Source organism: Aureobasidium pullulans, assembly GCF_000721785.1.
Source record: "Aureobasidium pullulans EXF-150 unplaced genomic scaffold scaffold_1, whole genome shotgun sequence".
Taxonomy (NCBI): Eukaryota; Fungi; Ascomycota; class Dothideomycetes; order Dothideales; family Saccotheciaceae; genus Aureobasidium; species Aureobasidium pullulans.
In genome coordinates this window covers 2,035,276-2,061,554 of record NW_021941021.1, presented here as the reverse complement: position 1 = coordinate 2,061,554, position 26,279 = coordinate 2,035,276, and the positions used below count along the sequence as shown (strand labels likewise).

General features: G+C 51.0%; 9 protein-coding genes across 9 annotated transcripts; 5 read left to right on the top strand and 4 right to left on the bottom strand.

Annotated features, from left to right (window-relative positions):
* Positions 1-897: 897 nt before the first annotated feature.
* M438DRAFT_263435 (UDP-Glycosyltransferase/glycogen phosphorylase) lies at positions 898-4,677 on the top strand (the record flags this gene model as incomplete). The annotated part of the gene is made up of 5 exons (XM_029899888.1): positions 898-1,527; positions 1,581-2,645; positions 2,697-3,018; positions 3,071-3,384; positions 3,436-4,677. 5 exons carry the CDS (start codon positions 898-900, stop codon positions 4,675-4,677), a joined length of 3,573 nt encoding a protein of 1,190 aa, XP_029766081.1.
* A 794-nt stretch (positions 4,678-5,471) lies between these two features.
* Positions 5,472-6,640, top strand: M438DRAFT_262161 (mitogen-activated protein kinase; the record flags this gene model as incomplete). Its single annotated transcript, XM_029899795.1, has 3 exons — positions 5,472-5,578; positions 5,633-6,558; positions 6,612-6,640. 3 exons carry the CDS (start codon positions 5,472-5,474, stop codon positions 6,638-6,640), a joined length of 1,062 nt encoding a protein of 353 aa, XP_029766080.1.
* A 1,629-nt stretch (positions 6,641-8,269) lies between these two features.
* On the bottom strand, positions 8,270-9,777 carry M438DRAFT_370954 (uncharacterized protein; the record flags this gene model as incomplete). Its single annotated transcript, XM_029908227.1, has 2 exons — positions 8,270-9,247; positions 9,295-9,777. 2 exons carry the CDS (start codon positions 9,775-9,777, stop codon positions 8,270-8,272), a joined length of 1,461 nt encoding a protein of 486 aa, XP_029766079.1.
* A 520-nt stretch (positions 9,778-10,297) lies between these two features.
* Positions 10,298-10,925, bottom strand: M438DRAFT_264299 (uncharacterized protein; the record flags this gene model as incomplete). Its single annotated transcript, XM_029899938.1, has 2 exons — positions 10,298-10,763; positions 10,813-10,925. 2 exons carry the CDS (start codon positions 10,923-10,925, stop codon positions 10,298-10,300), a joined length of 579 nt encoding a protein of 192 aa, XP_029766078.1.
* A 186-nt stretch (positions 10,926-11,111) lies between these two features.
* Positions 11,112-12,261, top strand: M438DRAFT_341611 (uroporphyrinogen-III synthase-like protein). Its single transcript, XM_029904541.1, has one exon. It carries the CDS (start codon positions 11,145-11,147, stop codon positions 12,093-12,095), a length of 951 nt encoding a protein of 316 aa, XP_029766077.1. The 5' UTR covers positions 11,112-11,144; the 3' UTR covers positions 12,096-12,261.
* Positions 12,262-12,462: 201 nt separating this feature from the next.
* M438DRAFT_370951 (uncharacterized protein) lies at positions 12,463-13,573 on the top strand (the record flags this gene model as incomplete). Its single annotated transcript, XM_029908226.1, has 4 exons — positions 12,463-12,690; positions 12,748-12,843; positions 12,898-13,186; positions 13,242-13,573. The coding sequence occupies 4 exons, from the start codon at positions 12,463-12,465 to the stop codon at positions 13,571-13,573; spliced, it is 945 nt and encodes a 314-aa protein (XP_029766076.1).
* A 2,967-nt stretch (positions 13,574-16,540) lies between these two features.
* M438DRAFT_351239 (uncharacterized protein) lies at positions 16,541-19,829 on the top strand (the record flags this gene model as incomplete). Its single annotated transcript, XM_029906698.1, has 6 exons — positions 16,541-17,146; positions 17,202-18,589; positions 18,643-18,744; positions 18,791-18,996; positions 19,047-19,491; positions 19,547-19,829. 6 exons carry the CDS (start codon positions 16,541-16,543, stop codon positions 19,827-19,829), a joined length of 3,030 nt encoding a protein of 1,009 aa, XP_029766075.1.
* A 1,509-nt stretch (positions 19,830-21,338) lies between these two features.
* Positions 21,339-23,365, bottom strand: M438DRAFT_287659 (uncharacterized protein). The gene is made up of 4 exons (XM_029901631.1): positions 23,072-23,365; positions 21,778-23,016; positions 21,536-21,724; positions 21,339-21,483 (listed from the first exon to the last, which is right to left on the bottom strand). The coding sequence occupies exons 1-3, from the start codon at positions 23,303-23,305 to the stop codon at positions 21,551-21,553; spliced, it is 1,647 nt and encodes a 548-aa protein (XP_029766074.1). The 5' UTR covers positions 23,306-23,365; the 3' UTR covers positions 21,339-21,483; positions 21,536-21,550.
* Positions 23,366-23,640: 275 nt separating this feature from the next.
* M438DRAFT_263390 (flotillin domain protein) lies at positions 23,641-25,412 on the bottom strand (the record flags this gene model as incomplete). The annotated part of the gene is made up of 4 exons (XM_029899883.1): positions 23,641-24,046; positions 24,155-24,617; positions 24,667-24,704; positions 24,880-25,412. 4 exons carry the CDS (start codon positions 25,410-25,412, stop codon positions 23,641-23,643), a joined length of 1,440 nt encoding a protein of 479 aa, XP_029766073.1.
* Positions 25,413-26,279: the final 867 nt, after the last annotated feature.

Here is a 26,279-nt window from a genome sequence, read left to right as displayed (position 1 = left end):
TCAGTTGCCAAAGGCGGTCTGGTGGCGGCCACAAAGGTGGTCGAAGTAATCTGCAACCTATCAAGCTGCAGATCGGAAAACCACTGACATGTTGAGGCTGCAGTCCGTTGCAGCACGCAACATGTAACACCTAGATAGAGCAAGTCGTACAGTAATGTGTGAATATACAAAGACGCTGCTCTACTATCAGTCATCGCTTTGTCACGAGCTCTAACCCCGGATTAACTAGTAGGAGCGCGTGTACGGCATTCGGGTGCTCCGTCTATCCTCGTGCCTCGACCACGTTATTGCATCAGAAAACAGGCTGGGTCACCTTCACCCGCTGCTGCTCTGCAACCCGAACTCTCACTTTCACTCTCACTCGACATGACGTCCCGTCGTACCACACCGCAGGCTCGTCGACGAGTATCCATGGAGCTACCGGAACGCTTCCGCTTCGACGACGACGACGAGGAAGACCAAGATCAAGAGTTGGACAGAGCACAACCCATCGATATGGCCATGATGCATCAGAGTGTCTTTGGTATCATCGCCGCAACACAATCAAAGGCCAACACGATGCGATCCATGCTGCAAGAGGCCGACAGTGACAGCGACGATACAACCCCTCCATCGACTCGACCTAACAGGTCTACACTAGATTCGACAACACTCCCGCTACGGCAAAGCCCGCTTTCCCGCAATAAACACCTCAAAAGGGTGTCCGAACCCAACCTGGTCCAGTCATTACCAGGCCTCCGATCAGCCCCCAAGACGACCTTCGCAACGACAACTCCGACTCGATTTTCCAAAGCAGACGACCTGCCCGAGCCGACTCATCATGGAAGGACAGATCTAGAGTCCTCGCAGTCGACCATTACGAAGCCCGCCAGCAGGAAGTCTAGTCCCGTACCAGACATGTCGTCAAGCACAACCCAGGTCGCTCTGCCCGATGCTTTGAAGGACATCTTCGATTTCGACGAAGCCGAAAAGGTTGTCGCAAAGTACCCCTGCTGGTACCTCCAAAGTGTCCTCCTACAGGGCTATATATATATCACCCAGCGCCATATCTGCTTCTACGCCTATCTCCAGAAGAAGACTGGCGTGACCATCAAGTCCGGCTACTTGACCAAACGAGGTCAGCGTAACCCTCGCTACAAGAAGTACTGGTTCGTGCTCAAAGGGGATGTCTTGTCATATTACAAGGACCCTTCGACTCCTTTCTCTCCGAGAGATGTCATAGATTTGCGTTATGGAGTTTCGGCAGACCTTACAGCAGCACAGGGCCAGGATAAAGAAAGCACATCCTTCTCTGTCACTACAGATGCCAAAATCTACAACTTCAAAGCAGAGACTGCTTCCAGTGCATCAGAATGGGTCAAGCAAATACAAAAGGTCATCTTCCGATCACGCAACAACAGCGACAGTGTCAAGATCTGTCTGCCAGTCGATAACGTTGTCGACATCGAGGAAAGCAACTATCCTGAATTTGCCGATACTATTAAGATTCGAGTTATTGACAACGATGAGACATTTGCTGTCGACGAGGTAAGCCTTTTGCGTAATTCAAGTTCCATAGATTCTTACTCACACTTGTCCAGTACTTCTTCTCTTTCTTTGGATTTGGCGAAGAGGCACTTCGCGTGCTACGAAGCTTGACTCAGGAGACAAGCGCTCAGCGAGTGCTTGCAAGTCGCCCTGTCTCTCCAGTCATCACCATGTCTGATCGTCGACCTTCATCAACACATGGAAGAAGATCGCGTTTGCCATCGATGAGTCCTGCTCCTGGAGGTATTCATGAGAACGTCACGGCTACTTTGTCCCCTGCGTCTGGCCTCACTTCTAGAAGTGCTCGGTCAAGCAGCGAACTGGAACGCTCTACTCTCGACTTGACTCAAGGAAGAGAAGAAGCTCTGGCAAGTCGTCCTACAACACAGCGGAATAGCCAAAAACAAAAGTGGGGTGCATTCCAGCAGGATTCTTCTGAATCGTATGTGTCATCCTCGGATCAAGGCAACGACAGCGAAATGTCAGAATCTGCAGCTGGAACGGATGCTTCGGGTAGCCACATACTTAGTGGAAGTATCATGTTCCACAAGCCAACCATCGGAAAGCATCACACTGATAACGTTGCATTGCATGGTGCGAAGGCTAGCCCTCAAACAGACGCGCCGTTTGCTTCTTCGAATGAAGCTGGCAAGGAACCTGAGGTTAGGGCTTCAACAAGGAAGACTTCCGACACACAAATGCAAGACATGCGACAATCAGATTCCTCGGCCTTAGGAGGATTGATGAAGGTCGGAGCTGTTCCTATCCAGCGCGCCTCGGGTTTCCTGTATAACTCTAGCAAGCGCGTCAGTGGTCTGTTCGGGAGCTCGCCCTTGGAGTACTATGACAAGTTCTCCGGGATGATTGCTGGTGGTAAGAAACACTATGCAGAAGCAGACGAACTGGTGCCCGGAGAAGAAGTACACGATTCTGAAGACGAGATGACCGTTCGTGAGGCTGAAAAGAGCTTCCGCAACCACTTCGCCTTGCCAGATTCTGAGAAGCTCGTGGCAACTTTCTTCGGTTTCTTTCATCGAGTCTTGCCTTTGTACGGAAAGCTGTATGTGGGCACTACGAGGTTATGTTTCCGCAGTTTCATCCCTGGCAATTGGACCAAGGTAGGCCCGTATTTTTGTTGGTGTTATTGTTCATTGGCTAACTGTGTCTAGCTTGTTGTCCCGTTCAAAGACATCATGGATGTTGACAAGGAAAGAGGGTTTCGATTCGGCTACTCAGGCATGGTCGTTGTGATTCGAGGCCACGAGGAAATCTTCTTCGAGTTTGGATCGCAAGATCTTCGGGACGACTGCACCATTACTCTCCTGCGATCCTTGGACACGACAGAGCCTTTCCAGGAGTCTGTACTTCTAACAGAAGATGAGAAGCGCGATGCCGAGGCAGCAGCGGCAGAGAACCTCTTGCTACAAGAAGCTCGACAGGGCGATCAAGGCGGTGTGGAGTCTCAGCCGCCTCGCAGCCTCGATCAGTCAGGTAAGCTGTACTCTGCCAATTCAGTTGTAGTTCCTGCTGACTTTTTTTACAGACCGCGAGTCACCAGCCATCTTCTTTGACGATCCGGCGGCTTCTGTTCTGGACTTCAAGCCTGAAGGATCTCTTCGAATCACTTGCTTGACTATTGGCTCTCGTGGTGACGTTCAACCGTACATCGCTCTGTGCAAGGGCTTGCTTGCCGAAGGCCACAGACCAAAGATAGCCTCTCATGCCGAGTTTGGTGACTGGGTACGAAGCCATGGCATTGACTTCGCACCTGTCGAAGGTAATCCAGCGGAATTGATGGCTCTCTGCGTTGACCATGGCATGTTCACTCCCTCTTTCCTCTACGAGACCAATCAAAAGGTAAGTTCAACGTCACGGGTGCTTGCGTACGACAACGACTAACAATTTCAGTTCTGGCCTTTTGTCAGAGGTTTGCTCAAGACAGCTTGGGCCGCTTGCCAGGACTCCGACTTGTTGATCGAGAGTCCCTCTGCCATGGCTGGTATCCACATCGCGGAAGCTCTTGGTATTCCTTACTTCAGAGCCTTCACTATGCCCTGGACCAGAACGCGCGCCTACCCTCATGCGTTCGGCATGCAAAAGTCCAGGATGGGCGGAGCCTACAACTACATGACATACGTTCTATTTGAGAATATATTCTGGAAGGCCACCTCGTTTACGATCAACAAGTGGCGCAAAGAGGATCTAGGCTTGAAGGCTACTAGTATGGAGAAGATGCAGCAGGACAAAGTCCCTTTCTTCTACAACTTCTCGCCCAGCGTAGTCGTTCCTCCTCTGGATTTCGGCGAATGGATCCGAGTAACAGGCTACTGGTTCCTCGATGAAGCGAATGGATTCAAACCGCAAAAGGAGCTTGTCGAATTCATCAAGAACGCGCGAGCGGACAAAGCAAAGCTTGTGTACATCGGATTTGGATCGGTGGTTGTTCCCGACCCAAAGCAACTTACTCAAGACATCATCGCCGCAGTGAGAAAGGCCGATGTCCGCTGTATCCTGTCCAAAGGCTGGTCTGACCGTATGGACAAGGGCAAGGCCAAAGCCCTGGAGGTGCCATTGCCAGATTTCATGTTTCAGATCGCATCTGCCCCGCATGATTGGCTGTTCCGACAAGTAGATGCCGCTGTCCATCATGGCGGAGCAGGAACGACTGGTGCTAGTCTTCGCGCTGGTATCCCGACCATCATCAAACCCTTCTTTGGCGACCAGTTCTTCTTTGGTAGCAAGGTTCAGGATCTCGGAGTTGGACAAAAGGTTCTGACAGTGACTGAAAACGCATTGGGCAAGGCGATATGGATTGCGACTCACGACTCACGCATGATCGAGAAGGCCAGAATTCTGGGAGAGCAGATCCGCTCAGAAGATGGTGTCGGAACTGCCATCAAGGCTATGTACCGGGACATGGAGTACGCAAAGACACTGGTGCAACAACGCGTGGCCAGGGCGGCTCAAGGCGACACAGATGCCGAGGACGAAGAAGAGGCAGAGGTTGAAGATAGCTGGACGTTGGTTGAGAACGACAGCGACCCGGATGCGACGAGCCCGACGGCTATGATGCAGCCACAATCACCCTCATTGGGTAATAGCAAGGGGAAGAGCAAGTTGGGGCTGAAGTATCTGCCGCTCAGAAGCTGAAGGTTTCGGTATTATGTGAAAACGACATTGACAAGACAAGATGATGACAATTTGGGATTGGGATGGTCAAGGAGTTTGATTTGGTAGGGACTCATGCAGCATGGCGCTTATACGGAGGGATATGCAATCTCCTTTTTGTCTTATAGACGCACAGCAATCGGATAGAGATACAGAAAAATATGGCCGATAGCTACAAAGACATGGCGCGCATGCAATCGATAAACGTTGCAACGGTTGGTCGGGACTTACGGGTAAGGTGGTGATGGATAGGAATGTGTATCAATATAGACGAGACGAGTGTTTCATGGACCAAGTTGCAGTTGGATGCGACAAAGGGGACGGGCAGGACTTAATTTAAGAAAACATTAGCGTTGGCCGGATTGAGCCAATAGGCGGGTCTAGGAGGATCGGAAACAGGCGCGTATTTGCGGGACTGTGCTTTGGGCTGCTACACTTGGTGCCCCGCCATGGCTTGACACTACTCTCTTGCAATCGACTTCTTGTTGAGCGACCTGTCTTTCTTACATTCAAGCCAGACGAAGACAAGCAGAAGCAGGAGCTGCAGCAAACACAGACCAATCGGCCACATCAAAGAAAACACTCCAAAGAAAGAAAGAACGGCTGGACCCTCTTTCCGCATCACCATCACTCGAAACGGCCATCGTTGTGACATCTTGGTGAGTGAAAGAATGCAAAAGTGGACATTCCTCGGCTGACCATGTCGAGCTGACTCGCACCTTCCCTCTACCATCGCATTTTTCGACCACAGCCTTATCGCCAACTAGCTCGCAACCATGTCGCGCGCAGCTCCCCAAAGCGGATCCCGCAAGATCTCCTTCAACGTGTCGGAGCAGTATGACATTCAGGATGTAGTAGGCGAGGGTGCCTATGGTGTTGTATGGTATGTAATCCATCGCCTCTGAGTAAACCAAAGCCATTCCGCTGACAGTGGTAGCTCTGCACTGCACAAGCCGTCGGGCCAAAAGGTGGCCATCAAGAAGATCACACCCTTCGACCACTCCATGTTCTGTCTGCGCACGCTGCGTGAGATGAAGCTCCTCCGCTACTTCAACCACGAAAACATCATCTCCATCCTCGACATCCAGAAGCCGCGCAGCTATGACACCTTCACCGAGGTCTACCTCATTCAAGAGCTCATGGAGACGGACATGCACCGCGTCATCCGTACTCAGGAGCTGTCCGACGACCATTGCCAATACTTCATCTACCAGACATTGCGCGCCCTCAAGGCCATGCACTCGGCCAACGTCTTGCACCGCGATCTCAAGCCCTCCAACCTGCTGCTCAATGCCAACTGCGATCTCAAGGTCTGCGACTTTGGTCTTGCTCGTTCAGCCGCTTCGACCGAGGACAACCAAGGCTTCATGACTGAATATGTTGCTACTCGTTGGTACCGTGCCCCTGAGATTATGCTCACCTTCAAGGAGTACACCAAGGCCATTGACGTTTGGTCCGTCGGTTGTATCCTCGCTGAGATGCTGAGCGGCAAGCCCTTGTTCCCCGGCAAGGACTACCACCACCAGCTCACCCTCATTCTCGACGTTCTGGGCACGCCCACCATGGAGGACTACTACGGCATCAAATCGCGTCGTGCCCGCGAGTACATCCGCAGCTTGCCCTTCAAGAAGAAGATCCCATGGAAGGCCATGTTCCCCAAGACTTCGGACCTCGCCCTTGATTTACTCGACAAACTTCTCGCCTTCAACCCTGCTAAGCGCATCACGGTTGAGGAAGCTCTGAGACACCCGTACCTCGAGCCCTACCACGACCCCGAAGACGAACCCACCGCCGACGCCATTCCCGAAGAGTTCTTTGACTTTGACAAAAACAAGGACAACCTCACAAAGGAACAGCTCAAGCGTAAGACTGGTCCTATCGAACACTTCAGAGACATGCTAACTTCTTCTCAACAGAGCTTATTTACGAGGAAATTATGCGGTAATTCCGAGCTGCGAACTTCTCTGTCTTCCGGATCTACTTTTCTTATTTCTTGCCATATATCTCTTGCCATTTAAAAGTACTACTTAGCCTAATCCGCAAAGCTTTTGAGCCGGATTGCTGACTTGCTTTCTCTGTAGCGACCGCACTCTCGATCAGCCCTACCGTTCACCCAGGACAAACGCTACATCTATGAACTACTACCCCTCCGCCAACCCGTCTCCTTCTCCTGCTTCAAGCCCTTCGCCTTGTCCTGTCGCACCTACTCCTCCTCTTCCCTCTGTCAGCACTCCTCCATCAGCAGGAACCTGGGCCCAGCTCAAAGAGTTTCCCACTGTAAAGAAGTTGTTTCAGTCGCTGAAGGCATCCGACAAGAACGAATCAGAGAGGCAGCAATACCAGGCCTCTTTCGCTCATCCTTCTACCATGGCCTCTGACGCCAGCCCGACCAGAAAGACTTCAGGGGAGAAGACCCCATGGCACCAGACGACCCAGCGCTGGCTCCTTTGATCCGACACACTAGCATCCAACCAGAGAACCAAAACCACAAACACACCAAAAAGAGATAGACATTACCAAGATTCGGGAGACATGAGGGTTACGAGCTGTCTTTTTTGTTTTTGCTCCGCATTCAAATCTCGCAAGAGATGTACAACCGCGGTTCTAGCACGCCTTATCTGTTTTTTCCATCACACAAGTCTTCGAAAAAAGGAAGGGGTCTACATTTGGGGGGCGTTTCTTGTCGGTCTCCTTTTCTTTGACTTTTCCTTTGTCGGCATCAGCAAGCGTATCCCAGAAGCAAATCACAGTACAGCGGGACCAAGTCCCAATGATAAACACTTTTCTCTTTGCAGAATGTCTCGTCTTTAAAGTTGTGAAAATGTGACCGATAGCATGCCAGAGAGATGATGTGACCAAGTCCGGATGCAGGTGGTATGACCCTGTCGCTCGACTCCATCGACGATATATCATCAACCATGGCCCTCTACGAGCTGTCGATGTTTGTATGGTCGTGATTAATGTCTCTTGTGTAGGTTGGCTAAGCGTGTGTGCCATTTCTGCAACCATAAAGAGTATGGATGCAGCGATGTCGACATCTTTCCATGAGCAAGATTGATGTTTACGAGACCACAACCATTCCACCATGATCACTCACAAAAGACTTTCGAGATGTTCGAATCACGCGATAACATTTACGTCTACTATGAAGAGGCAGAAAGAGATATCAGTAACTTCAAAATTGTATCTGTAGCTCCAAGGCGCGACATGGAAGATTGGACGCGATATGTGGAAACGTGCCAGGGTGACCAAAATCTGACTTGGCTGGAAAAGCCTCAAACACACAGATTTCGTCGATTGAGAGGAAATCATGTACGTAGCCCTGCAACATCACGATGACATGTTTATTCAAAAACATAAGCTGACACATGTAATTGCAATATTGGATTTTCGTTGATTTCTTTTTCGTTACATCTTTCTTGTGGCTTGATACAGCAAAAATGGTACAGTAAGCTTTTCTTCGTTTATGCGTCCCTGACGCCATTCAAAAGCAACAGCAAGAACATATCCTCCTCTTCGTTCCTTTTCTCATTACAATAGCATAAAACTGCGGGACTCAAAAAAATACATCCGTTTACCAGGTGGTGGGCACGCTGGGGTACTCCTTGTGAGAGAGACCAAGGTCGGCAAATACAGTGTCGTCACCCTTGAGATGCTCAACGCGAAGCTCGTCCTCGTGCTCGAGCTTCTCAATCTCCTCTCGTGGTGTCTCGGTGTTGTCGGACTTTGCATCCTTCGATGTGGCCTCTAGTGCGTGGCTGTCGTCTAGGGGTTCGCCGATCATAAGGCATTGTGCGTTGGCGTAGTCGAGATGCTTGGGCTGAGCGGGCATCCAGCTGCGGCTGTCGAACTCTCTGATGACCTCAGGAGGGAACTCTGCGGGCTGGTCGAGGGTGGCGTATGAAGGACCCTTGACAGTAGGGTTCTTGAGACTCAAGACGAAGCTACCCTTGGAGCGAATACCGACGTCCTCTTGCATTTGACCGGGCTCTTGAGGAATTGTGAGCATGTAGGCGAGATGTGATTCGGAGCGGGTGCCAGTAGCGGTGATTGCGTATACACCTTCACCGATGGGAGTGATGGGGTGTGTTGTTCGGTTACCTGCAGTTTTAGTTTCATATTCTGAGCTTTGGAAAAAGTCCTTCTTCAATTCATCCATGGAAGCCTTCGCCCTCTCGACAAAGACCATGAACTTGTCATTGGGGCCTCGGGGGAAGACCTTCTTGGGAAGAGCGAAGAGACGGTTGTTCTTGACGTCTTCGATGGCGCCGTCACCCAACTTTGCGCCGTTAGGTAGGGGACGCAGGACGAAGTAGCTACGCTGCAGGTCCTGAACGCTCTGAGGGTCGTCAATGCCGACACGGCCTCGAGTGAAGAAGTAGATGATACCCTTTTCTAGGATGTTGCTGGGCATTTGCTCAGCACGATCCTTACTCTCCTCGACTGCACCATTCTTGCTCTGCTCAGAGCCGTCAGTCTTGGACTCGTGGCCCTCGGGCTCTTGCGTCGACTTGACGTTAGGGTCTGCGGCGAAATCGCGGTGGATGTCATCCTGCGTTTGTTAGCAAAGAACTTGGTAGTTGGTGAGATGCAACATACGATCGGAAGGTTCTCGGGCTTGGGCTTGGGGTTCTCAGGCTCGAGGGTGTTGAGACCAGCGCCGCCACGAGAGTCCTTGAGAGCCTTCTCGGGATCCTCTTTCGGTTCACCCTCTTTGTTCTTGCCCTGGTAAGACTCGCCGACTTGCTTGATGGAGTTGTCGTCCTTCATATCTGAGTCGTTAGTCTGCTCAGATGACTTCTGTTCAGATTCAGATGCTTGCTCAGCTGGCTTCTGCTCGTTCGAATCGGCGGCAGGCTTCTGCTCAGTACCAGACGGCTTAGACTCAGAAGTGTCGTTGTCTTCGGTGGGCTTGAAGGTCTCTTCAAGAGTCTTTTGCTCAGCAGTGTTCTTGCGGCCTTTCTTGGAGGGCGAGGATTGAGAGTCGTCGGCTTTGCGCTTGTTGTCTTTGGTTTCTTGAGAAGCAGCAGGGGGGCTCGACTGCTTTTCAGCCAAACGGGCAGATGATCGTGTGCCAGGCATGATGCAGGTGATTTAGGAAGGTGCAAAGAGGTGTCGAGCTAGTACTGGTGTAATTGGTTCGATGCAATTGGAGATGATGGCGTGATGGAGCTGACGATTGGTGATGTCAACGATAATTGATTGTCCAGAGCGGCTTGCAGGGCTTTGCAGGATGAAAGAGGAGCTGAAGAGTGTATATAAGGAACCTCTAGAGTATTTATCGTAACGATTTAGCCTCGAAACGCGACTCTTACGCGAACACCGTGATGAGCAGCTCCTTACGTCATTGACAGATCCACCTCGGACGTGTTCTGCTTCGACCATTTCTGTGATGCTGACGCACGAGACGTTCTCAGTTGAGTAAGGTTGCTTCGGGACAGGCAGAAAGGGCTCAGTTGTGTGTCGAGCTCCAGAGCTAGTGCCGTGTTGCTCGTTGCTCTGTTGCTCGTTGCTCGCTTTGTTTGTCAACAACGTTCGATTCTTCGTGAGTGGCGTGGGCTGTTTGGATCATGTATAGACAGACATAGAGAGGAAGGCACGATCAACCGCATCGTCCGTCCTTCCAGCCAGTTCTCCATCGTTCTTCCCATTTCCTACAGTCAAACGACTTCTTGCCCAATTTGACATTGACTGCGTTATGCGCCTCGCACATCCATTGTCCGAAATCTTGTCTGCTGCTCACGCGCGGCTCATTGCCGTCCTTCATCCATGCTCTGAAGTCGTCTGCGCATACCCAGCAAGGGTACATCTTGCCAAACAGTTGCATAAACGTCGTTGTTTCTCTTTGCTGCTCAGGTGAAGCCTTCTCTGGGTAGCTTGCTGCCATGGTATGGAGGAGAGTCCATGCTGAGCGACCAAGCTGTTCTACATCGGGTGGGCAGTCGGCTGGCATATCGAGAGACGCGGTTGCTTGCGCTGGCGGTGTTGTGGTGGCTATCTTGGAAGGATTCGCTGTACCCTGCTTTGCCATGGCGAACCACGAGGACACGGATGTGCATGACCGACATCTGCAATTCCAGTCAGCATTTTTTAGCATACATGAACATCCATACGTACGGCTTGCCATCAGGGCCTAAGACCACGCCTTTAGGTAGTTGTTTAGGAGTCTTGTCCTCTTCTCCGACCTGTGCCTTCTGCTCGGGCGTCGCGTCTAGTGGTTGAGGAGGCATTCCGGTCGTCTTCGTCACCGCGCAGCCAAATTGCGAGAGGATTGGATATGGGATCTGAGTAACAGGCATGTTATCGATATTTCTATATTTCGCATTTGTCAGGTTCCCCGTCCGCCTCCGGGGCTCCAAGTCCGTGCTCGGGTTCCATCGGGCATCTTTTCACCATCTCGGCCCTTTCCGCTTCTACAATCCTCCAACTATCGACGACATATTTCCGACATGTCATCCACAACATCCGATGTTCCTGTACTGCTGCTAAAGACAAAGTCTATCCCAGCTGATGGCTATCAAGACATTTTTGCTGGCTGGAACAACTACAATCCGACCTTCCTTCCCGTCCTAGAACACCGCTTCAGAGAGGATGCACTAGCCTGGCTAAAGACTATCACCACGGGCAGTGGTTTTAACAATTCTGATACCACTGTTGATGCCGAGTCAAGCTTTGGTGGCATTATTTTCACCTCGCAACGTGCAGTCGAGGCCTTTACGTCAATAGTAGAGTCACTCGATCCTCCCACTAGGGATCAACTGCTGCCAGAAGCACTACCACTGTATGTTGTTGGTCCAGCTACCGCCAGAGGTCTACGGTCTTTGGGTCTGAGATGTCCAATTATTGGAGAAGAAACTGGCAATGGCGCGGCTCTTGCTGCTTTCATGCTGGATCATTACAACCGCCTTCCTGCAACCCAGACGGTAAGGCAAAACCGCAAGCTTCCTCTCCTGTTCCTGGTAGGAGAAGTACGCAGGGACATCATTCCTAAATCCCTTCAATCTTCTGATTTGCTCGAGGAAGCTCGTATTGGAGTACACGAGGTAGTCATTTACGAGACTTGCGAGATGGCATCTTTTCACATCGACTTCTCTCGAGCCCTGGGTGAGAATGTTGCATCTGGGGCGCAGGAGCAATGGGTAGTCGTCTTCTCCCCTCAAGGTTGCAAAGCAATGCTTGATTGCTTGGGATGGCTTGACGAGTCTGGTCGCTACAAGTCAGATGCCACAGACTCATCAACAATGACAACATATGTTGCAACCATCGGCCCTACAACACGCGATTACCTGATCAAGGAATTTGGCTTCGAGCCACACGTATCTGCGGAGAAACCCAGTCCCGAAGGCATCTATGCTGCCATTGAGAACTACAGGACCACGAACGTAACGACGCAATTGTAAGGCGTTAGAGTGAGCGGAAGCGTGTGACATGCAGTTTGAAGCCGAAAGAACTGAAACAAGGCTCGGGAGGCTGTCAAAGCAATGCATTTCTGACGTGCTTTAGCATGTACATAGATAGATTAAGCCATAGTATGAAGCAAGTCATTCAAGATAAAACACGAAAAAATATGTGCTTCAGTCAAGTCAAGCAGCCCTGTCTTGGCGAACGACAACGACGTCGGCGTCGCGTCGATCACCCTCGAAGCTGTGATACAAATATCAGGCATAGCTCGCACGGCATGAACGCCCGGATCCCAGCATGAGTTCTTGCGTCGAGCACCCATGACGATGCAAACGGTCTGGCAAGAGAAACCCGTCAATACACGACATGGCCGCTGCAGTGTCTCCTCAGACGAGGCCTCGGGAAGATCAGACGCCCAAGAAGTCACCCACCGAGCCCAATGTCCTGAACGTCGTCTTGGGCAACCTCCAGATCAAGCCATGGTATCCCTCATTCTACCCCGAAGACCTTGTCGGCAGGAAGGCTGAGCGCCTCTACGTCTGCGAATGCTGTTTCCGATACTCCAAGGAGCTCATGCCATACCTAGCGCACAGAGTATGATTGCACTCCTCCGAAAGCACACAACATTCAGGCCAAGCTGACACCATCCAGAGAGTCTGTCCACTGAAAGATTCACCACCGCCGGGAACACTGATATACCAGACGGCCGACCAATCAATCTACGAGGTTGATGGAGAAGAGCACAAGGTACGCACGATTAATCACTTTCAAGAGTTGCCTGATAGCTAACACGCCGTGCAGCTGTATTCGCAAAACCTCTCGTTGTTCGCCAAGCTGTTCCTCGACACCAAATCCGTCTTTTACGATGTCACCACATTTCGATACTACCTTCTTGTGCTCACAGATCCGCAGACGACTGACAGACAAGTCGTGGGGTTCTTTAGCAAGGAAAAGATGAGCTGGGACAACAACAATGTGGCCTGCATTCTGGTCTTTCCACCATGGCAGAAACGCGGATTGGGTCAATTGCTCATGGGCGTAAGCTATGAACTCAGTCGCAGAGAAGGCAGACTTGGTGGTCCTGAGAAACGTGAGAAGTGCTATCCTATCAAAATGTCTTGCACGTCAATCTGACCGCGTAACAGCCCTATCGAGTCTCGGAAGAAAGGCTTATCTGGCATACTGGTCAGACTCGATCTGTCGGACCATCTTGTCAAATCCTTCAAATCGATCCTGGACTGTTGACCAGATCGTCCAGCAAACTTGGATAGCTCCCGAGGATGTGGTCATGACCCTGAGCGAAACGGCCATGATCATGCCGAACAAATTGCCCGATGGATCAGTGATGTTGGTCAGGGGCAAGATCGAAACTTGGGTTCGGGCACACGAGACGGCGGCGGCGACGCCAGCCATCGACAGGACCGCTTTCACACAGAATTTCCGTGATCAAAAACACGAGCTCGAAGCCAAGAGATGAGACTACTGATGCATGTCTCAGAGGAAAGGGAAGATGCATTTCGTATTCCTCATCATTTGCGAATTCACGGGTGGTGCGTTTCAATCTCGAGGCTAATGACCTCGGTGAGATTCCTTTTTGGGGAGCTTCACAGGCTTGACCAGTCATCGAACAGGTGCTGGCTGCAGGTAATTTGCGCAAGTCGACGAATGCAGTACCTCTGTAGACGCCGAGTGGAGCCACCTTTCACCGTCGGCGGCTGCTCGCACGAGGATTTACTCGCCATGCACGACATTGACCGGACAATTTTTGAGTTTGACGTTTCTAGAAGCAAATCAACTATGGCGTAGTCTGTAGAAAAAGCTCGTCGTTAGACAGGAACAAAAAGAAAAGGATGTGAACGGTCGACACGCCGTCGCGACGGGCTTGTTCGGACGAGTGAACGGACTACTCAAGTGGCACGCCATATGAAGGTAATTCTTACACTTCTGCATGACAGGCTGTCAAGTATCGAAGCGGTCTGCAGATCTCCATCCTATTGCTCTAGCTTGCATAGGGAGGATGCACCTATGCGGGGGCAGCACTGTGCTGTGACTATTTGGAATGGTAACGAACTGCAGGCTGCTGCAATATCGATGTGGTGCGACTTGGTAAAAGATCCAATCATTCGGCGTTGCTTCGAAGACGTGATGCGGTTGCAATCGCACAACGTGGCAAGTTTCGGTCCGTCACTCGCAGCAACAGGACAAGTCCAAGTCACAGTTGTATCACCGTTCTAGAACGCGCAGAATGCAATACATATTGAACTCCACTTGATGTACCTACACTATCCCACTGTCTCATGATTACAACTTGCAAGTGATTGTTGAGAGCGGTGAGGTGTTCTCTCCTTGTATGCGCTGTCAAGAGGCCTATCAAGACTGTCACGTCGCAAGTTGGCTGGACCGATGCGGCACAATGAATGGTTTAGGCGCGCCGTACCCGCCTCGCGAGTCGCGAAGAACGGGTGAACTCTCTCCACTTTCTGGCACCGCGCGACGCTCCGCCCCGTTGCATGTCAAGATCCAAAAACCGTGGGCGCGGTTCTCCACCTTGCGCTAAAGAAAGTTAGACCGTATCGTAAACACAGTAGTGATGGCAAGTCATCGCGACAAGCAGCAGCAGCGTTTGGTCACACAGATTGCGGGCGTAGTTCTGCAGTGTACCGCAAGTTCTCGGGTGACGGGTCGAGCAGAGAATCAGGTTCGCATTCGAGGAACAGCCCAGGCCCGTGATACGTCCAGATAAACATGCTGAACCTTGATATATCATGACACCCAAACAAGAGCCGAAGGTCATGGGAGGAGAATTTGGCAATCAGGATCAAATCTGAAACCGGTTGTGTCGGTAGAAATGGGAGATCGCCATACAACTCACCGCCGGTTTGGATGTCCGGGATCCGGGAAGGTAAACGGTCGATCTGACATGGGGCCAAAGACTGGGAGGAATTGCTCTGCATGAGGTGCTCTGATTTGGGAAAAGACTTGTGCCCACCCTTACGTGGCCAATCGATTGATTAGTATTCACACAATGGCATCACCAGATTTTCTGACGAGTAGACAAGGCAGCGGAGATTGAGGTAAAGCTATGCGATGCTCGCCTCGATGGAAACACATAGCAGATAGATTAATATAACAGGATTGAGATGGTCGAAACCCAAGCGGATTCGACGGTGCTAGGTTCTGGAAGCAGTCCCAGTAGAAACAAAGCCGTTGGTGGAAATACGTAGGGAGTCTGCCCTTGATCGGTCGTCTTGTACTGCCCTTTCTTGCAGCCACGCGCGCCAGGGTCCGAATATGCTTTGGCATGAGTGTCTCTAAGATGGCAATAAGCTTTACCGCGGAGAAAGGAGTATTCTCAGATAAGTATCTTTAATCAAAGCAGAGATAGCTAGCCCCTGGCCCATCGAGTACAGCAAGGATAGTGGTTGGTTGGTGGAATTGGAATCAAGAGGCGAATGTACGAGATATGGTCGGTCGAAGGAAAGTAGGTTTGAATTGGATTTGGGGGGGCACGAGTCAAGGAGGTTGGCTTGGGTTGGGCGCGAACTTTCTGACTCGCACAAAGCTCAAGGCGGGAGGGTTCGCGTGAGCTTCCCACCTCTTGCAACTTGTCGGACGTCTTTCAGGCACTAGAGCTGCATGACAGTCGTTGTTAATATTCAACGCAGATTTGGATGTGTTTAGTGTCCGTAAGTCCTTGGGCCCTTCTCTACGACGGAGGCTAGAGCCCTAGACAGCGACGCTAAACAGCAGGTGTATCTGGGAGTCGGGATTGTAGCTTGCGTAGTTCGTGTCTAGCATGCTCATGGCCCTTGCCCGGTAGCGTGGACCCGCGAGAGAAAGGACGACTTTTTTTCGACAAACGAGATCGCGGCGCGCGCACCAGCGTTTGATGGGCCCAGCGAATCGCACTGTATCTTGCAGGGGACGAGCAAATCACCCATCGCCCAGATTCGACCTCGACAGGCCTTCGTCATTACTGCTCGCTGCCTCTGCCTCTGCCTCTGCCAGGAATCAGGCACTGTCCAGTGTTCACCATACTCGACCCGACACCTCAGCACTTGCAAATACCCTTGTTCTGCACGCTGCTCTCGCCCACGTTGCTCCCCTGCAACTTCCTCCGCCGCCGCCGCATCTTGATCTGACCAGATCTGATCTGATCTGAGCAGGAGCCATCTCACAGGTCGCTGTACCAGGTCCTTCGACTAAACGTCCATCAGCTCATCTCCGTCCCTGCCGTCCCTGCGTCTCTGCTGTTTCGAGTACCAAAGCTGAAGCGCTCTTGCTCCTTCTCCCCTCTTGCTCTCGCGACTGTTTCCACCTCTCCTGCCGCCGACCTCTGCCCTACCTGCCCGTCCACCGGTCCTGCCGAGCCCTGCGTGCACACTTGCAACGTCGGAGCGCCACCGACACGGACACGGACAGCCGTCTACGACTCGTCTAGTCCATGGACCAACGACGTGCGCCCCTTGCTGGCCCCGACCACCATTATCACCGTCCTTCGCTCCCGTCAGACCAGTCTGTCCCTCCTTCAAACCAGCAGATCTATCCCCCACCACGGCCCCATAGTCTACCTGGCGTCGACGCCTTCCATCCTCATCCTCCTCCACCATCGCATCAGTACCACGGTCCACATCCTCCGCCGACCACTGTGATACACCCTGCGCCGCACCCCGAGGGCCCGGAGAGGGCTGAACATCCGTACACAGCCCCGCCTGCTGTACACGGCACTCCTGTCATCAAGACCGACATCCCTCCTGCACCGCCTCAGTTCCCGCGTCCATCTAGCAACCCTTTGCAGCCACAGCCCCAGTCGCAACAGCATCATCCTGGCCCGCCGCCGAACACTCGGCCTCGGATGGAACACCCTCAAGCTGCTTACGCGCAGCCTCCGCCGCATCCACAAGCAGAACATGTCAACTATGTCGTTGCTCCTATGCTGGACCCCTATGCGCAACCACCGCCAGGATACTATCCACAAATACAATATATGAATCCGCCATTGCACATGCAAAATCCAAACTCACGCAAGAAGAGTATGCGTGCCAGCCAGGTAGGCTAATACATGTCTTGACTCTTGTTGATGAATTCTTATCCTCTACCTACAGGCTTGTGACAGGTGTCGTGAGCGTAAGTCCAAGTGCGATGAGAATCGTCCTTGTGCAACGTGCAAAGATCAGAATCTGGACTGTAACTACAAGGATACCCATCCTACGAAAGCCGACAAGAACAATCAGGCTCTTTCCGACATGGTTGCAGAAGTCTTGACGTCCATCAAAGCCATGAGTGATCGCCTGTCTGTTGTTGAGAAGCACCTCTCTCTTCAGTCTTCCATGTCCGGCCGTGTCGATTCACCAACTGATCCCGCTCAAAGCGGTGCAGATGGTTCGGCTTCTGACCAAAACGACGTGGAGGTCCCAATTCATATGTTACAGGATATTCCTGAGATGAATATGGAGGGTGGTGATCATACCACCGCAGCTCACAAGTTATTGCTCCGATGGCCTTCCGTCCGACCTTTCATCCGCACTAGTAGATGCAGCATTCAGGACAATTATGTCATGAAGAGTGAGGACCGTGGTCTTTTGCGCCTCTATGGTGTAGGAGAGCGCAACGGAGACGATAAGGTTGCCATTGGAGCCGCAAGTCCAGCACCCAGTATCAACGGTGAGGAACTTATCGGCACCCCTCCGGACAATGAGCCTCGAAGATCCGAGCCCTTCACACCGGGGTCTCCGGCCATGGCCATGGATACCGATACTGTCGACTTTCTGTTTGGGTCTTATAAGAAGCACATCCACAGGCTGCATCCCTTCGTTGACATTGAGAGCCTTGGCAAGTATCTCAAAGACTTCCAACGCAGGCATTGCGTAGACGCCAGATTTCCTCCGTCTCCGATGTTCGTATCCAACGGCTCAGGTGAACGAGAGGCTAAGCGAAGAAAGCGCTCGGACAACTACGCCGTAGGCCTCTTGCCAGGAGACTATTCGAACAGCTCCGCGCCTTCTCAAAACAAACGTGCGCCGGAGAGAACTCTCACCAATGCGATTGTGTATTTGGTTCTGGCTCTAGGTAGAATCTGTGATGCCAGCGACCCTCTCGCTGGCCCCGTGCAGGAACTTGTCGCGATCGGCAAATCTGGTTCGCACCAGCTACTGGCGGCCTCGCCTATCACTAGGCCATCACCTTCGTCTCCAAGGCAGCTTTTTAGTAACGTGGCTAACTCCTCTGCCGGCGTTACACGAGCTCAATCATGGGATGGTGCTGGAAGCCAGACATTCGACAAGAAACAAGCCCAAAACGTTGACAAGATACCCGGACTCAATTACTATAGAGAAGCTTGCTCTATCCTCGGAGATTTCTCTGACTCGAATGAGCTAGCCTGTGCCCAGGCCTGCCTTTTGGCCGGTCTTTACAAGGGTCAATTAGCTCGAGTACAGGAAAGTTGGAGCTGGATCAATTTGGCAGCACGAACCTGCCTTTATCGTATCAAGCTGTGAGTCATTGTCATGCCCGAATTTCAAAAACACATACTTACTGGACGTATAGCGATGGCTTGAGCGGAGCAACAAGAGAGTACCCACCAAGGCAGCTCAACAAGAATGAGAACCTGACTGTCTTGGCATATTGGACGGCCTTGCAGCTCGAGAGGTATGTGATGACCCATGATACGCCGACTAGTCTAACCTCCTCACAGTGACATCCTTGCTGAGTGGGACTACCCTCGAAGCGGTCTTACTATGTTGGAATCATCGGTTTGCTTCCCCACCAACGTCAGATTTGCAGAGGAGCCGCCTACCAAATCGGATCCCGATGACGTTACCGTGGAGTTGTACTACACAGCGCAGATGTTCTTGCGCAGTAGGTTGAATGAAATGCATGTCAGCCTGTATGGAGCCAAAAGTGTGTTATCTCATCACGATAGGTGCGACGATTTTACTGACGACAAGCAGTATCTTCTACCGAGTCGTGGCAGCTTGTACCGAAACTCCAGATGCAAAGCCAGACCTTGGGAGACTGGAGACACCTCAACAAACATATAGCTTGGTCTGACGATGACCCGCCTGCTTCTGATATTCTCGCTGCTCGATTGCGAGGAAAGTACTATGGTGCTCTCTATGTTGGTACCCGCCTGTATCTCGATTATGCATTGCATGTCATGCCCGAGATTGATAAGGGTAAAACTCTAGAGGAGCTGACCAAGGATGCTAACGGTAATCAAAGAGAGACCGAGTTGGCGCTGTTTGCCGCCATCAACAGACATATCGATGAAGATGAGATTAAAGAGAAATGTCGCATCTGTATCGAGTCTGCGATGCGCAGCACTGTCGCTTTTGATGGTGTGGCCAGTTCTCACCACCGCTTGATCGTCACGAACATCATGGGAACAGCTCACGCGTAAGATTGGTCTTCGTTTCCAACACATTCTCAGCAATAACTGACCGACTTCCAGGCAATTCGGCAACATGCTTGTTCTTGCGGCTGTCTACAACTGCAACATCAGTTGGCTGAAAGAATTGGTCCCGAAAGATACGCTCCAAAGCTTGCTCCGTCGTACTATCGGCTTCATTCGCCGTCTTCAACACGCCTCGAACGTAGCAAAGACCGATGTCTTGATCCTCGAAGCGATCGACCGCACTATGTTTGGTCGCAGTGAAGGCAGTGACATCTACACGAATGAGGGATGCACCGGTGATTCGGGCGAGTCTTTCAACTCTACCGGGTCAAACAGTTAAAACCACCCATCAATTTTGCTGTCGTACCCTCGTGTCGAGGATACCTGCTAAACCGCCATCACACGCAGCGCACGGTATTTTGGCAGTCCCCCTCAATCGGTTTGTTCTTTCTCTTTTGCAGTTCTCGCGTCGCATACACGTGTCAGGACCCTGCTCATGCCCTCTCCCACCATTCATCATGTTGTATTGCCTCTGTTTGCATCTCTTTTCCATCTTTTTCTGTTTTCTTAGCATCTCGGGATATACCCCTTACGTTTTTCAAGCGTGGAGGAGGACATCATGCGGTTTCTGCATTCTGTTTTACCCCCTCATCATGTCTCGGTTTTGCTTTTTTTTCTTTGCCATCACACACACATCAGAAGCGTTTCGAAGAAAACATGGGAACCTTAATGCTTGCATATCTTTGTTTTGCCTTTACGAAACCTGGCGGACATAGTTAACGACATTTTGTTTTATTTGATAAGGATCATCTCGAGGCGTCGATTTTCGCTGTTAGCGTTTCTGATACTTTGTCTTTCGTTAATGAATTAATGGATCATTTTTCTTACGCATTTGTGCCTTTTCTCTCACCAAATGGTTACATGCGTCGTGACGGAACATAACACATTCTCGGTCGCTCCCTCGATCTTTGCAATGTTTCCATCTCACCTCTGATACCGACAATTCGGTTGATCTCCGTTCCGACCCGAAAGCATGTTCCTTCCGATTCGTACTATGAGCGTATAATGCATTTTAAAGGAAGGTGCGCAATGGTAAATTCCTCTTCCTCCAGATGTGGATCATTCCTTCCTATTCTGAACGCATATCGTGCCTCCCTTTTTCGTCGCCGAAGATCCAAGATAAGGAAGCAGCGATGATGTTGGCCGGTCCTTCGTCCCTCGCCATCTGGGAACAGGCGAGGAAGGAGCGATGATATTGATCGCCCTGCGATTTCCTTCGGACATCATCTGTCTCTGAAATACCTCCTCCAGATGAGAAGATTTGTTCTTTTTCTCTTCTTGACTAATGAATAGTCCTATTCTCTTCTTGTGTGTACAAAAAAAGGGCGACTCTCAAATCTAGCAAGAGATGGAGTGACTGCTACGGAAGAAGGAGTGATCCAACACATCAGATTGGAAGGCACGTATACTTACAATCATTTCAAGAAAAAACGATCCAGATAACGGATATGGCGAGCGAACAAAATAATAAAGCGAGAAAGAGCAACTGTAAATACCCCAAAATGTACAGCGGAAGGCACAACGAATAAGAAATACGAAGCAAAGAGAGATATCCTTCCCTCTATGCAGGAAGACAGTAGCGTCATGACCAAAAGACGACAAAAAAAGAACAAGCACCATGGGCAGGAATCGAACCCGCGACCTCCTCGGATCTAGACTGACACGGCGTTGAGTAACAACGAATGACTGCGCACGTGTTAAGACCACGGGTGTGTTGAACCACTACACCACCACGGCTTTTTTGATTATTAAAAGAGGACAGGAATATGTCATATATAAAGGTTAAGTTGGGAATGTAGGCGGCAGCGATGGTGTGGTGGGAAAGGACGGGTGTATGAGGGAGTTATGACATGTAGTAAGCTTTGACCTCTTGGGAGACTGGTTGTTCTTTCCCTAGTCGCAAGTTGCTGCTAGAGCTCATGTTGTCGTTGTTACTGTGTAGATGTTTAGCTTGTTTTATATCTCTGCAATTATCGTGTAGCTTACAGATCAATTGATCGATCAAGAGTATCCGAACCCGATGCGGCCTCCCTTCTTGAGAGCATCAATATCCTCAGCAGACAGCGGGTCTTTGCCATCATATGAGGATTCAATACGTGCGGCTTTAGTCATCCTTGTCACATCGTAATGGTGACCTCCCATGACCGATCCATAGTCGAACTTGAAGTTGGCAAGCTATGATGACACGTTAGTCTATTGGTATATCGAAGAAGAGGGAGTGATATTACCATATCTTTGAACTTGAATCTGTCGACCTTCTTCTTGGGCAGCTTCAAACCTTTGATAGACTCTAAGTCCTTCTTGACGGATTCTTCGATTTCTGTGACGCCAGCGATGGGTACGTCGTACTGTTGAGCCATTGCCAGTAGATAGCGTGGCCATGTCAGGTTAAATACGTGTTGGTACTTTGTCAAATGGTCGTCGCCTTCTTTCTCTTCGCCGTAATCGGTGTCCTCGTCAAATTCGTCGGTAATATTGGCGTCGTAGTTCCAGGCAAACTTGTACCATAGGGCCAGCATCAATGACAGATTCTTGTACTTGGAATCTGCCTTGAACTCGCCTTCGCGGTCGATACGGTTCAGAACAGCCAGGAAAGCGTAGCCCATCGTGATGGTGGTTTTGTTCCAACGTGCACCATCTTCGAGGTTAGCCCAAGTGAAAGCAATATCGTCCGCATTGTCCTTGTTGATCCAAAGGGTCAAGCCTTCCATGATAGACCAGAGTTCTTCCGTCTTGCCGTCGCGCTTGTTGTTGATTTTGCTGAATTCAAGCAAATCATTCTCGATGATTTCCTGATATGAGTAACCCCGGTTGTCGGTATAGACACTCAGTCCGAATGCTTCAGCGTCTCGATGAGGTATCTCGCGAGTTTCGGCCTCCACCATGCGATATTTTCCTTTGCGTGTCATGAACCAACGGTTCTTCTCGTTACTAGGATTGAAGCAAGCACACTGCCTGCTGTTGTGCGTATCAGCCCATTCTCTGCGTACATTGGCCTTTCTCTCGTCCTGAGCATCGCATAGCCTGTACCACTCCTCCTTGGGCATGTCGTCTTGCGATGGGTGTCTGAAATTTGTCTTGTGCTCCTTCTTATAGCGTTCTTCGTACTCAAAAAGAGGCACACACATGACGATGAATGTATGCGGATCGTCACGAAGTTTCTCATCACTAAGCTCATCGTCTTTCAATGGCTTACCATCGCCTCCGAGCATCTCGCCCGACCCATACTCTGAGCCATCTCCGGATTTGTCGCTGTCATGGTCGTTGTTTTCGTTATTGCTATTGTTGTTGCCATCACCCAAGATCTCCACACTGTTGTCTCTGGCAGCATTAGGGAAAGGATCAGCAACGCTTTCGAGGCCTTTCGAGGTCAACGTCTGGATAACCGACTTTAGCTCGTCGGTCTGAGCTTTGAATTTGTCATCTAGCCTCGCAATTGTGTCTTCGAGCTTGTCATGAATTTGTTCCTAAGCTGGGTGTTAACTTTATGATCAGAAGAGGCATTTGTCAATGTCCGTTTACCAGCTTGTTTGCATGTTGCGTGGACGTGTTGTGAAAAGCATTCAATTTTTCGTCGAGTCTGCGTTCAAAAGCCTCAAGGGTTGCTGTTGTGGCCGCGTCTGCTGTGGTCGAGGTTTCCGCTATTGTCGTGGTTTTCGAAGCTGCGTCGGGCAGGGTCGCGCCTGAATTGCTCTTCCTCGTTTTGGCTTGAGGGGTTGGAGCGCTCGCGTCCGAAGTCCGTTTCTTAGGCGGCATCGTAATTTGTCCTCGACAACACTTCCTCCTCAATGAATGTCGAATAGAGAAGGTTTGTTTTACGCAGCTTTCTTGTCGCAGGCATGGCTGGTAGCATTGACGTCAGAAGCTGTATGCCCACCCTGGGCGATCGGACGATGTCATACGGATCGCATGGAGCTGATCATCATCACAAGTACCAGATATTCATCAGGAAGTGCATATTACGTGCAGTGGATATCGAGCTATATCAAAACATTACTCTAAGGATATAAAATCAAAGTAACACCTCTTCATAACACCAGTCCAGACACTAACATTGCATGGTCGAGAACACGGGTCGTCTCGTCGCAAAACTAGGCGCCATTGATACCCTTGTGCTTTTCGACAGCAAGCGGGAATTCATGAGCTGAGTCGTTTCTTCCATGACCACCTGTGGCGTTGGCTGGCATCTGAGCCAACCAGGCTGGAGGCATCATGCCAGTCTGATCCTGGATTGTCGAGAAGAGGGGAGGAAGACTTTGCATAATGTTTCTGATAGGAGCGAAAGAATCTGCTCCACCATCCTGCGAACCGGTGTTCCACACGTTGATCTTGGGTTGAAGACCTCTGACTGCCTCTGCGTTTGCCTGGGCAAGCTGAACAGGGATATTGTTCTGGAGCATCATCCAGTCTCTCACACCAGCTGGACCACCCAAGACATTGCCAAGCTCCTTGTAGGCGCCAGCAAGCTGTATGATTCCAGCAGCCTCGCGTTCGTGTCTGATGTAGAGCGCTTCGGCCTCGGCTTTCTTGATCTCGAAGTCACCCAGAGCGTCCTGTTGCTTACGATACAGAGAGGCGTCGGCGGCCTTGCTCTCCTGCAGGTACTTGGCGTCGGTCTCGCGCTTCTTCCTTTGGAAATGGCCTTCAGCCTGCTTCTCTGCGGTGTATAGCTCGAGATCGGCTGTCTTGGACTGTTGGTAAGCGCTGGCTTCGGCAGCCTGTCGGGCTTTGTATAGCTGGGCGTCGGCTTCCTGGGCAGCGGATTCTTTGGCGACTCTGGCCTTGGTGACAGTTGTGGCTCTCATGCGCTCAAGCTCCATCAGGGCTTTGCTCTCTTGAACACCCTTCTGGAGATCGGAGTCTCTCAACTCAGCGGCGCGTTCGGCTTGGATGCGCTCAATGTTGAGCTTTCGCTCAATGTCAATCTCCTGTGACTTGAACTTTGAGTCCGCAATAGCCTTCTCTATTTTACGCTCGGTCTCTTGGACGGCGGTGTTGGCGTTGATTTTGGCAATCTCTTGCTTGGTGCGACCGACGTTCAAAGCCTCTCCGATCTCACCCTCCATGCCTATTCCACGGGTCAGCAATAGCTATCGTACGTTATAGACGGTACCTACGAGCATGTGCTACATCGACCTTGGCTTGGTTCTGCGCTCTGAGAACAGTTAGCATGTTCTTATGTCGAAAAGAATACAATACCATGAGTCCAGCTCGCGAAGAACACCTGAATCTGTACATATCGCAGTGCGATGCTGCCGATATCGGTATTCAAAGTCGAGGCACCATCGGGTGGCTCCTGGCTCATGGATTCCGTATCTTCAAATACATACCCCTCGTGTGCCTTCTTGGATTGGAATTCAAAGTAGTGCGATCCAGGTAGGTCGCGGAGCTCTTTGATACTAGCGTTGTAGATGTGCAGACCAAACTGGGTGAGCTCGGACTGAACGTGGTCGACGACCATCTTCCTGTAGAGGGTGCGCTTCTCGAAAAGTTCCTTCATGGTGATGTTCGAGACGATTGAACGAGTTTCGCCTTCGACAATACCCATGATGATGGCTTGAATGTGCTCGCGACCAGCGACTACGGTATCTGCCGCGCTGTCGGTCATCAAACCGGCATACTTCCTGAGAGATTCTTCCTCATCCTTTGGCCCGATTGTAAAGACGGCTGGCAGACAGACCTGCAGCTTTTCGGATGTCATGGCCTGTAGATCGGTGGTGAAATGGAAGGGGGTGACTGAGATCTTGGTAACCTTCTGGAAAGGGAAGACCATTGCCTTCTTCGTGAGCTTGAGTCCCCTCACACCTGCGCCAGTAATGACGAGGTAAGAGTTGGGCTCTGCCGCATGATATCCCCAGACCATCTTGATAGAATATGTGACTTGGATTTGGGAAAGGTTGAGCTGAATTTGTGGTACAGTAAAGATGAAGAGAAGGAGTGAATAGTGATCTTATATACTTGAGCTGAACCAGTCATACTGGGCGGGTGACCAGGCATTCGCATGGCGAAGCTGCCCCGAGATTGTGGATAGGCTGACATGCCTTGAGATGAGCCACGCTATGCGGCCTTGGAGGATTGCCGTTGACTCCGGCATCTCATAGACACTCAATAGTGTCAGGTCGGTGCTGAAGCGAGTCAGGTGGTTGTTTAGATGCTCTTTACTCCTCAGGAGACCAGGCGCGTTGTACCAGCAGCGACCAGCTATGACCAGCCAAGTGGTTACTCGGCACCTTGTTCCGAGGTTTTCGGAATTGAAGTTCAAGAACGAGTCTTGGCTTGAGCATGATAGAGGTCGTGCTGAAGGTTGCTCCACAGTGGTTGGTCTGCCAAGCCACTCGGCTGTGAGTAGGCTCAGTCAGAGCCGATCATCCAGAAGCTCGTTGGAAGGATTCGAGAAGATGCCTGGAAGGTAAAATCAGGCACCTGACTGCGCCGGTCAACCATCTTCGATAAAGCTCACAAGCTTGAGAACTTTCAGGCACAATTTCGGAGCGCAAAAATCAGCCTGGATCACCGGTCCACTCCAACATCAACGTCAGCATCTCTAGACGCCAGTCGCAACTTTCGAGCATCGAAGCACACGATGGACGAGAATCCACCGCCGTATGAAGAAGAGTACTCGGGCGGGTCGAGTGGTCGCAAACTTCAAGACGTGAAGATGACGAACCGACCATATAATCTGGATGATCAAGCTACAGCGTCTCGATCTATGTTGGTGTCTGCTGCGGCA

What these genes read in the sequence shown, in the direction of transcription:
- M438DRAFT_341611 (XM_029904541.1), top strand. Translation starts at nt 11,145, where the DNA reads ATGTCATCCACAACATCCGATGTTCCTGTACTGCTGCTAAAGACAAAG.
- M438DRAFT_287659 (XM_029901631.1), bottom strand. Translation starts at nt 23,305, where the DNA reads ATGCCGCCTAAGAAACGGACTTCGGACGCGAGCGCTCCAACCCCTCAA. An exon ending in CGCAACATGCAAACAAGCTG is followed by an intron (nt 23,017 to 23,071) that starts GTAAACGGACAT and finishes CACCCAGCTTAG; the next exon opens with GAACAAATTCATGACAAGCT. An exon ending in GATTCAAGTTCAAAGATATG is followed by an intron (nt 21,725 to 21,777) that starts GTAATATCACTC and finishes GTGTCATCATAG; the next exon opens with CTTGCCAACTTCAAGTTCGA.